The 12,301-nt window shown below is 37.0% G+C and overlaps 1 protein-coding gene across 1 annotated transcript in view; it reads right to left on the bottom strand.

Annotated features, from left to right (window-relative positions):
- Positions 1 to 395: 395 nt before the first annotated feature.
- Positions 396 to 12,301, bottom strand: part of TBX20 (T-box transcription factor 20) — a 51,936-nt gene continuing 40,030 nt past the window's right edge. Inside the window, exons 7-8 of the mRNA XM_045793642.2 lie at positions 2,352 to 2,464; positions 396 to 791 (exon numbers count right to left, since the gene is read on the bottom strand). Of these exons, the coding sequence (XP_045649598.1) occupies positions 451 to 791; positions 2,352 to 2,464 (454 nt within the window). The 3' untranslated portion in view covers positions 396 to 450. The remainder of the gene's footprint in view (positions 792 to 2,351; positions 2,465 to 12,301) is intronic.

Here is a 12,301-nt window from a genome sequence, read left to right as displayed (position 1 = left end):
TTATATATATATATATTGCCTCTTTGAAAATTCTTTTAACCTGTGGAAAGCAGAAGGAAAACCTCTACACATTGATTTTATACATTACTGCATTGACACAGCATTTTTAACCGCTAGGTATAATGCACCGTAAGATTCATCTGCCTTGTGTTATTAAATTTCCTGGGTAAGTTAGTATACTATTGGTTGCAGGAGTCAGGCTGGCTAAGAACTTTATGCTGATTCTCTCTCGAGTCCAAGAGCTGTCCCCAAACTACACATGACTCCCGGTCTGTGGTGCACTCCTGCAGTGGTAGGTTTTATTGTGAGATCAGCTCTCCTCTTTAATAGGTCCCATGTCTCCTGGAGAGCTCCTGCTCTAACACCCCACATCCCACCCACCCAACCCTGTCCCATCTTTCCATACCCATTTGCACATTCTGGATCTGAATTCTCCTAGGTTTACCAGAGTCATACAAATGGTGTCATCACAGCAGAGGAATGGCGCAGTCCTTGGATAGCAGCGTAGGGCCCCTGCTGAAAGTAGTGATGGTACCGGGGCATGTGGAATGAGGGGAATGTCGGGCCACTCCCCTGCATCGAGCTGGCAATAGCTGATGGTGTCAGAGGCATCCCAAGCCGGCTATAGGGTGGCAATGAACCTTGTATAGGGTGAGGAATGGGTGTTGCTATGGATGCTGTGCTGGTGCCAAGAGCAGTCAGGGACTGAGGGTGCTGAAATCCAGGAAAACTGGATGAAGATGATACCCAGGAGCTGAGAGACAAATTATCAGACGTTGTAAAGGCTGACCCTGAAAGGAGAAACAGCTCATTAGACTAGAAACTCTATTTCAGTGTGCAAATCAAGAATTACATTATCTGTAAGGACTGATTTATTTTTTAAAATATATAACAGAACTGCAATTTAAAAAGACAGGCATGTCAACCATGAGTCACAGCTACCTTTCCAGGTAAGATATCATTTATACCATACATGGAAGAGAGAATTTACTAAATAGAAAAAGACTTAACTCAGTAGATGGCCTACATACTCCCAGAGAATGGCAAAACACTAGTATCCTGCCTGAAAGGAAAAACAGGATTCCCTTTAAAGGAGCTCCAGATAGCTGGTGTCTGTCCTGACCTCTACACCATCCCTGTAAGGAAGGCTGGACATATGAGCCTCCACAAAGGCATTATAAAAACCCACAAGAACATATTTCTTTTTCTAGCTTCTATAATTATTAAATATTTGACAAGTTGTATGGGTAAGTTTTTCTTATATCATAGCATCCACAAGTTTAAACAAAAGTTGACACTGAATTTTCCAACGGTATAATTAATTACTAGTAGTCCATTTGGATTTAGTTCTAAGAGATGTCCTATATTTTGACAGATTTTGCTATTCCATATAAAGGACGTAAAAATATGACAGAGGGCTCTCTCCCCACACGAATATCCCTGTGCCCACGGTTAGGCACCCTCTGGACTCCCAGGTGCAAAATGCTCCTCTGTGAGCCTTTGGGACAGAGGAACTTTTCAGTATTCCCTGGCTGTCACCACTGGGGCCACTGCCTGTACATGATGCTCTTTATGAGGAAAATCTTCTCTTAAAAAGTATTTTCCGGGGCGCCAGGGTGGCTCAGTTGGTTCTGAATTCTCCTAGGTTTACAAGAGTCATACAAATGGTGTCATCACAGCAGAGGAATGGCGCAGTCCTTGGATAGCAGCATAGGGCCCCTGCTAAAAGTAGTGATGGTACCTGCCTTCGGCTCAGGTCATGATCCCAGGGTCCTGGATTGAGCCCTGTGTTGGGCTCCCTGCTCAGTGGGGGAGTTTGCTTCTCCCTCTCCCTGTGCTGTGTGCCCCCCCCCCCGCTCATGGATGTGTGAGCTCTCTCTCAAATAAAATCTTTTAAAAAGCAAAGGAAAATAAAATAAAGTGTTTTCCATTTTAGTCATCAATCCTGGTAAGATATTTTTGGAATATCTTATAAAAGGAACAGATATAGTCCCTGATTTTCAGATTATAAAATTGGGGTTCAGAAAGACTAAAGGACTGCCCCCAGGGTCCAACAGCTCTTTGGTGATAACAAGTAACAGACAAGTAACTCCTGAGTCCTGACTCAGAGGCCTGATGCCCTTTCACTGGAAAACCACAGGAAACAATCAGGCAGAATAATCACTAAAGACTCTGAAGCAAAATAATGAGCTGTACGAAAATCCGCCTCCTGAGCTGTCCTTCCTCAAGAGACTCCTGAAATACTTTGGGGCAGACTGCACCCTGAGGACTACAAGTTTCATCACCTACTTTTCTTTCTTCTTCTGGCTGCCCTGGCTCCCAGGAGTTCCGTAGCCCGGAAGCTGTCTTACCTCGATTCTGTGTTGTCTGAACCTCATCCCCCAGCACATCCTCTTCTCCTCCGTAGGTACGGATGGGTGAGCGGGCATAGGAATGCTTCTGGATCAGGCTCTCCACACTTTCCCTAGGTGAGAGAAGACATCCTGAATAAACCAAAAAGTACCTGGAGATGGAGATGGGTCTGAAAGAGAATTTACTAGTCAGTAAAACCATGTTCTCAGCCAAAAGACCCCCACTTCAGGGAAAGATGACATTCCAAACGTGTACATCTATGCCACTGCAGACTCCTCAGAAACATGACCTCAGGCCTGAAAATACAAACAAACATAACTGGATAGGATAGGGGCAATCCCCGGAAATCCTACAACATGCAGGACAAAGAGGCGAACAAGGAGCTGTGAAACAAGACTATAGGAATGTAGAGTTTAATGACTGGAAAAATGAGTGAGTGGAAATCCTGAGGAGCTGCAATGACTCTTCTGACTTCACCGGTTAATGAATATAAAACAAATACTTGACTGATATGAACTGCATTTACTCAACATCTGATGAAATGCTGGCCAGTTCAGAATATCATTAGTCATAAAAAGACTCAAAGTTCACTAGTAAACCTAGTAAGTGCACAGAGTATATGACAATATGAGTAGTTGGGATGATGCACACTTTGAGATTCCTGTTGCTTTAAGAATGAAAATTATAGAAAACTTGTAAAGGACACATAAAATGGCCATTAGGAAACTGAGGCCCCCAAATAAATTGGTCCATTGACTTTGAAAATGGTCTTCCTGTTGAAACATAGTCTAACAACTAAAGAATGCAGTTAACTTTAAAAACAAGAATTATTTTGGTATTGGCCCATTTGACCAGCTGCTGTTTTTAAAAAAAAAAAAAAAAAAGGAGCCAGTAAGAGTTTAGGCAAAGAATTCTTTGTCAAACACGCAAGTTGATAGCATGTTGGCTTACACAATATACATCTCTAGGATAGCTGTGGCTATAAGATCAACATCGAATTAACCACCAAAGGACAAAAAAAGAAACAACTGAAAAAAATTGCATGTTGAATGAAGAACAAATCAAACACCACATTTCCCATGGAGGGGACAAGGAAAGCAAATAAAATGTCATAATAGCTTTTCAAAAATGTAACACTTGTCAACATTTCACATGGATATATAGACTTTACTGGTGAAAAAATACTTATAGTGAACCTGGCCTTCTAGAAAACTTATATACTCACAGAAATGAAAGCGTTTTGTCATATTATGTAGCTTACAAGTGAGGACTTAAGGGTAAGTGTAAAAGAAAAATTAATTGTAGCAACTATTCAAGTTACATCTCCATTCCCAGGGGGTTTTTAAATAAGCTTACAGTACCAACTTCATGTAGTCAAAATGACTGGGATCCATATCCAATAGATGAATATACAGCTAGCTCAAAAAGTGAAACCATTCCATATTTATTGATATGGAATGAATTCTAAGATACAGAAAGTGAAAAAAGTACATAAGATATATAGGTATAAAGTATGCTACCATTTGTGAATTTAAAACAAGGAATATATATGTTTGTATATGCATAATATTTCTGGAATATTCCAGTTTCAGAACAGGAAACTGCCTAGAATAGGTCATCTCTGTACAGTGGAGCCAGAGATTTGAGGGACTGGAGCAATGGCTCCCACCTTTGTCTTGACTCTCAAATTTGGCCCAAATCCACTTGAGTTCCCTGGGGCTCTTAACAAAGAAAAACTAAATTGAGGTATAATTAATACTCAACAAATGCTACATATTTAAAGTGTACAACTGACCAGTTTGGGCTTATGTGACCAGTGACACCACCACCACAAGTGAGATAAGAAACATACTTAACACTGACAAAAGTTCCCCTGTGCCTCCTGGTTCCCACCACAACAGGTTTGACCAAGGAAACCACTAATATGATTTCTGTTCCTACAGATTAGTTTGCATTTTCTAAAATTGTATAAAAATGAAATCATATCTTGGGTTTTCTTTCTTTCATGTTTTCCTATTTAATCTGGCTTCTTTCCCACTCAGCATAATTGAGATCCATCATGTTGGAGCATATATCAATAGTTAAATCTTATTCTGAGTAGCATTGTTGTCCAAACTATAGTACGTACTATAGTTAACCTATTCACCTGTTGATTGACATTTGCCTTGTTCCTAATTTCTGACTGTTACCCAGGAAACTGCTACCCATATTCATGTATACTTTTTTTTAAATGGATGCATGCTTTCAAATCTCTTGTTTTCTTTGCAGAAAGGTTTTTAGTTACAAATTCAAAACTATCAGATTGCTTGTTCTTGAATGAGTTTTGGTAGTTTGTGTCTTCAAGGAATTTGTCCATTTCATCCAAATTATTCAAATTATAAGCTAAGTATTCATAATATTGCTTTACTATCCTTCCTTTCAGTATCTGTAGATTCTGTTGTGATATTACTCCTCTTATTCCTGGCTATGGTAGTTTGTGTCTTGTCCCTTTTTTTCTTAATCAGTTTGGCTAGAGGATTGTCAATCTTAATAATCTTCTTTGCTTTTGGTCCTACTGATTTTCTCTTTTTTTTTTTTTTGTTTTCTATTCCACTTATTTCCATTCTGATATTTATCATTTCCTTTCTTCCACTTATTTTGGGTTCAACTTGTTCTTTTTTCCTAGTTTCTTGAGATGAAGCTGAAGTCATTGACTTGAGAGCTCTGTTCATTTCTAAAGTAGGAATGTAGGGGTGCCTGGGTGGCTCAGTCAGTTAAGCGTCCGACTCTTGATTTCAGCTCAGGTCATGATCTCGGTGTTGTGGGATTGAATCCAGCATTGGGCTTAAGATTCTCTCTCCCTGACCCTACCTCCCACCCCGCTCGCTCTCACTCTCAAATAAATAATCTTTAAAAAAATAAATGAAAATAAAGTGGGAGTGTAGCCTGTAAATTTCCTCTATGTTTTAGCAGCATCTTGCAAGTTTTTATGGGCTGTATTTTCATTTTCATTCAGTTCAAGATATTTTCTAATTTCCTTTTTGATATCTCCCATGACCCTTGGGTTATTTAGACATATGTTATTTAGTTTCCAAATGTTTGGAAATTTTCCAGTTATCTTCCTGTTACTACTGCTTTCTAATATAATTCCATTGTGGTCAGAGAACATACTTCGTATGACTCGAATGCCTTTAAGTTTATTGGGACCTGTTTTTTGGCACAGGATATGGTCTATCTTAGTAAGTCTTCTGTGTGCACTCTAAAGTATAGTCAGCTGATGTAGGACAGAGCATTTTATAAATGTCAATTGGGTCAAGTTGGTTAACAGAGTTGCTTAAATCTGTATCTTTACTCATTTTCTGTCTACTTGTTCTATCAGTTTTTGAGAGAGGAATAGTGAAATCTCCAACTATAATTGTTTATTTTTTCTATTTCTCCTTACAGTTCTGTCAGTTTTGCTTCATGTACTGTATTCTGAAGGTCTATTAGGCACATAAATATGTAGGACTGTATGTTCTCCTGATGAATTAAACCCTTCACAGGCATACCTCAGAGATATTGTGGATTCAGTTCAAGACCACCACAATAACATAAATATTGCAATGAAGCAAGTCAAATGAATTTTTTGGTTTCCTGGTGCATATAAAAGTTATGTTTACACTACACTGCAGTCTATTAAGTATACAATAGTATTATGTCTAAAGAAAACAATGTATATACCTTAATTAAAAAATATGTCATTGTTAAAAAAAATGCTAACCCCATCTGAGCTTTCAGCAAGTGGTAATCTTTTTGCTGATAGAGTGTCTTGCCTCATTGTTGATGGCTGCTGACTGATCAGGGTGGAGGTGCTGAAGGTTGGGATGACTATGATAATTTCTTAAAATAAGACAACAATGAAATTTGCCACATAGATTGACTCTTCCTTTCACAAATGATTTCTCTGGAGCATGTGATGTTATTTGATAGCATTTTACCCACAGAACTTATTTCAAAATTGGAATCAATACTCTCAAACCATTACTGCTGCTTTACCAACTAAGTTTATGTAATATTCTAAATCCTTTGTTGTCATTTCAACAATCTTCATAGTATTTTCACCAGGAGTAGATTCCATCTCAAGAAACCACTTTCTTTGATCATCCATAGGAAGCACGTGCTCATCATGATTAAAGTTTTATCATGAGCTTGCAGCAATTCAATCATATCTTCAGGCTCGGTTCTCTTGGAATTTCTGCCACATCTGCAGTTACTTCCTCCACTGAAGTCTTGAATCTTCAATTTGTAAAAAATGTGGTATCTACAAATCACAAAGTGATGTGCAATATAATGCAGTATGCCTGTATCAGTATGAAATGATCTACTTTATCCATGGTAAGTTCTTTGCTCTGAAATCTGTGATATTAATATAGTTATTCCGGTTTTTCTTTTGACTAGTGTTAATATGGTGTATTTTTTCCGTTGCTTTACTTCAAACTTTCTGCCTTTATATATAAAGTGCATTTATATATATAAAGGCAGCATATATTTGGATTGTGCTTTTTAATCCAAACTGACAATCTCTCCCCTTTAATTGGGGTATTTAGTGCATTTATATTTAATGTGATTATTAATATGGCTAGGTCGAAGTCTATCTTCTATTTGCTTCTTACCTTCTCATCTGCTATTTATCTTTTTCTTTTTTTTTTTTTTTTGCCTTCTTTTAGGTTGTTTTATTATTTCATTTCATCTCCTTTGTTGGTTTATTAGCTATAACTTTTGTTATTTTAATGGTTTAGTATTATAGTAAATATTTTCACCTTACTATAATCTACTAGGCAAATGATATGATACCACTTCAAGTACGCTTAAGACTTATAATAATATATTTCAATTTCTCCATTCCATCCTTTGTGCCATTCTCGTCAAACATTTTACTTTTACCTAAACCCAACATTACATTGTTGCTGTTAATTTTATCTAAACAGTTAATTATTTTTTTTAAAAGATGTAAACGGGGTGCCTGGGTGGCTCAGTCGGTTAAGAGTCTGCCTTTGGCTCAAGTTGTAATGGGATCGAGCCCCGCATGGGGCTCCCTGCTCAGCAGGGAGTCTGCTTCTCCCTCTCACTCTCCCTTTGCCCCTCCCTCTGCTCATGCTTGCTCTCTCTAATAAAAAAATAAAAACCTTAAAAAAATTTTTTTAATTAATTTTTAAAACAATGTAAATAATATGAGAAAATTTGATCTACTTATCCTTGTAGTTACCATTCCCACTGCTCTTCATACCTTTGTGTAGACCCAGACTGACATCTAATCTTCTGTCTACCCAAAGGACTTCCTTTAACGTATCTGTAGTACAGTTTGCTGATGATGAATTCTTTCAGCTTTCATATCGGAAAAATGTCTTCATTTTACTTTTTTTTTAAGATATTTTTGCTGACTATAGAATTCTAGGTTGACAGACATTTCTTTCCGTACTTCAAAAATGGTGCTCTGCTGTCTCATTTACTTTCCTCTTTTTTCTATTTACCTTGTTTCTAATAAGAAATCTGCTGTTATCCTTATTTTTGTTTCTTTTATGTGATGTCTTTACTTCCCTGGTTGCTTTCAATATTTTCATCATAAACTTTTGAGCATGTGATTATGTTGTGCCTTGATGTTATTTCTTCAGGCTTCTTGAGCCTCTGGATTGTGTGTTTTCAGTTGTCATTAAATTAGGAAATATTTTGGATATTACTACTTAAATATAATCCATCCCCCATCCCCCACTTCCCATCTACCTTTCGGAGATTCCCATTACACAATATTAGACTGCTTCATGTTTTCTCATAACTCACCAATATGCTTCATTTTTTAAAATTTCTCTTTGTTCTCTGTTTCATTTTGGATAGTTTCTATTGTGTGTCTTCAAGTTTTACCAGTCTTTTCATCTACAATGCCTACTCTGCCATTAACCCCATCCAGTGTACCTTTCATTTTATACATTGTAGTTTTCATCTTTAGAATTTTGATTTGAATCTTTTGCACATCTTCCATGTCTCTATTTAATTTTTTGAATATATAACATAGCTATAATAATTATTTTAATGTCCTTGTCTTGTAATTGTGATATTTGTGTCATTTTATTTTCAGTTGATAAATTTATCACATTATTGGTCATATTTTCCTACTTCTTTGAGCTTCTGTTAATTTTTGATTAGATGCCAGACTGTGAATTTTATCTTATTGGGTGCTGGATGTTTTTGTATTCCTATAAATATTCTTGAGCTTTGTTCTGGGATATAATTAAGTTATTTGGAAATAATTTGATCCTTTTAGGTCTTGCTTTCAAGATATCTGAGGGAAAATTGAAACACTATTTAGTCTAGCAATAATTTTTCCTCAGCACTGAAGCAAAAACCTTCTGAGAATTCTTTCAAATGCCCTGCAAATCACAAGGTTTTCCAGTCCATCTGTTAGATGTCAGAACAGGCACTATTCCCACTACTGTATAAATACTAGACCCTGTTTCCTCTAATCTTTTCAGGTGTTTTCTCCTCCCAGCCCCTGGTAGTTTCCTTGGATGCATGTGATAATCAGATCTCTGCTGAACAGTCAAGAGGGATCCCCTAAAGATCTTTGGAGTTCTCCTATCCTATAGTCTGTCCTGTGGATTTGGTTTTGGTCTCATCAGACTCTTAGCTCTGATTATTAAACTTAGGAAATTTGCCAGGCTCTGCCTGTATTCTCTGCCCTTGTGCCATGGCCTAGATACACTCTCAGACTTGCTGGTGCCATCACAGGGCTCACCTCATTTGATTCCCATCCTTTGGGAATTACTGTCTTCTGTTGCCTAATGTCCAATATAATTAAAAAAAAATGTTTTGTATACTTCGTGTGTTTCTTAATTATTTAAGGCAATAGAGTATACTTGGTCCTTGCTACTTTACCTTTACCTGAAGCAAAGTCCCTCCTGGAGATCTTCTAAAAATTCGAAAACCCAGGCCACACCAACAGACCAAGTAAACCACCATCTCTGGGGGTAAGACACAGGCTTCAGTAATTGCTAAAGGTCCCCAAGTGACTCCAATGGGAATGCAAGTTTAGGAACAGAGGAGAGGTATGTGATGGATGTTTTTCACCATATACTCCCCTGTACCACTTGAACTTTGGACATATGTACTGTTTATTCAAAATTAATTAGAAATTATAAAAATGTCATGAAAATAATACCCTACCAATTAACAAAAAGAAAAGAACTGCAGAACTAACACCAAAACTTGGTTAATTTCTTATAATGAATTGATAAAAATTGTTGCTATCATGCTGATTTTTTATATAGTAAATGCATTGGAGGTAGAGTATTGTATTGGAAATATCATGGGCTTTAAAGTCATTTATCGAATGGATGAATGTCTAGATGAGTACGTGGACCACCTAGAACCATTTTCACATTCTAGTTCTGTTATTTCCTTAATCTCTCTTCATCTGTAAATTGAGGAGAATACCAGCCTCACAGGGCCATTAATTCATCCAAAAAATATGTACTGAGTACTTATGAACAAGACACTGTTCTAGGAATTGTGACTATAGCAATAAACAAAACATAAAAATCCCTGTCTAACAGGGGAGGAGGGTAGAGGGAAGAGAGAAAGAGACATTAAGAAAAAAATATGAAGCATATTAGATGATGACACTAGTGCTATGGAAAAATAAAAATAAGGCCGGGACTAGTAATAAGAACTGTAACTGTGAGGATTAACTATGATAAGACATCTGAACTGGCCAAAACAGTGTCTGGCACATAGGAGGTACTTAGTAACCTATAAAAGTATATCGAAAGCAGGTAAAAATATTTTATTCTCTTAGATTATATTTGTCTCCAATTTATTCTACCCACCTGAATAGTCCTAATTTGAAATAATGAGTTCGAAACAGGAGGACTTTTCTTGGTGATAGAATACTAAAGTCAGCTGAGAACCTGACTACAGTGTTAGTCGAAGTTCTACTATAAAATTTTATCTATCATAAAAGATAAAATGTTAAGCTTAAGCGAGTCCATATCACTTGTTTAAAAGTGTAACCTATTTTTAAAAATCTCTTGAACAGACTTCAATCTTCTGAGTTAAACTGGTTGCAAGTATTTTATCATTTACTAAGCCACATAGTAAATATTAAATGCAGAAATTAATGGAAAGAATAATTTGGCATGACATGGACACTAATTAATCAATTTGCCAACTGCCTTCTATTTTAACCTTTATATGCCCACACTCTAGTAATGCTGGACCCCAGCCTTAACAGCAGATATCACTTCCTTAAGGACTTAATTCTCTACAACATTAGGGAGTGACTGTCTTTTTGGGTAACTCAGGTCATTAAGGAAGAGGTCAAGTAAGCTTAACAACCCTTACTAAAATGAAAACTGTAACATACATTCAAGCTGATGTCCTTTTAGTCTGAGCGTGTGTCATACTGTTAATATTTAAAATGAACTTAGGTAGTTATTTTCACATGAGAAAAGAACCTCCTTCAAATACCCTAGGAAACATTTTCTCTTTGTATAGTTATAAAGGAATGGCCATCAATTAACCCATTTTGGATGGTCTATTTCTGAGGTGCATTCCTCCTCCCATCCTATGCGCATAAGCTGCTCAATCCAAGCATTTAAATTCAAAACGAAAATGTAGTATGTGCTTCTCTAAAAGTACCCTAATATAAAATCACTAAAACATCTTTCACATACACACCTAGATAAATCATTTCCCAAATAACGTAATGAATCACTGCCTTGTGAAATCCCTTGCTTTGTCTAAGAAGCACATTACATTCATTTTGTCCTTGGTAGATCACTGGTATCATTACTTATTCTCGTCTCTAGGAGGGAGAAAAAAAGGATTTTATCGAAGTGATTTACTTGTGTCAGGCCTGGAAGTGAACTGAAAGCTATGGCAGTTCTTATATAAAGGATAGCATAATTGAATTATTGCCTTTTAAGTGATTGAAAACAGTGGTGCAATATCAGGGCCACCTCTTTGAAGATGTTGCAAAGAGTAGACAGCCCACATTGTTCACTTTGTGTCTAATCCCTGTTTCTAGCAGAATGAAAAGTGCAAAGAATTTATTTAGCCTAGAAGCCCTATTGCAAGGACTTCTAAAATATTGTACCCTGAAAAATAAGGGATGAGATTCACCTAATGGGTTAAGTGATTTAGGTATCACAAGCTCTGACAGTGTCTTGTAATGCTCAGTTCTCTTATATCCCAAAGCAAGAGACTGTAGCTTTAGTAGGCTTCCTTTGGATTTAATAGATAAATAAAATGGTACTATTATTGAAGTACCATTATTGGCCTTTCTAAATAACACTAACTTATTTTCCTAGGCAAAAACAGTACATTATTACCTTAGGTATCTTTAAAAGATCTATTCGATTACTAGGTAACCATCAATTCCAAGAATAATATACACGTGAGAGATAGTATCATAGCCAGAAGGCGGACAAGATAAAGGATAGCTGCAATGATTATGTTGATCCTGCCAAAACGTTCAGACCTGTTTGAAGTCGCTGTTTGTTCAAACTCTAGATAAGCAAAACCAACATAGTCTGTCAGCATTGGGACGGATCACCCGTTGTCTGTCTCTGGAACTAGAATGCGAATTTCTCAGCATTCAAAAAGCAAAACCTTCCTTTTCTCCTCACTTTTTCCTTTGCACCACCACTATCCCTAATATATTCCTCTTTTATGGGACTTACTAGATTGATCACAATCGTATGTTTGCATGACTGTCTCTACAACTACGTTGTTGGCCTTTGAACAAGGAGAGAACAATACTCAAGGCAGTGATTCTCAAACTTTAGTGTGTGTTATGGACTGAATGTCTGTGTCTCCCACAAAATGCACATGTTGACATCTTAACTCCCAATGTGATGGAATTAGGAGGTGGGGCCTTGGGTAGACAATTAGGTCTTGAGGGTGGAGCCCCAATAAATGGGATTAGTCCCCTTATAAG

Source organism: Ursus americanus, chromosome 3, assembly GCF_024610735.1.
Source record: "Ursus americanus isolate L20-20 chromosome 3, mUrsAme1.1.p, whole genome shotgun sequence".
NCBI classification, from domain to species: Eukaryota; Metazoa; Chordata; class Mammalia; order Carnivora; family Ursidae; genus Ursus; species Ursus americanus.
Note: the sequence above shows the minus strand (reverse complement) of the source record. Positions and strands in the feature narration are given on the sequence as shown.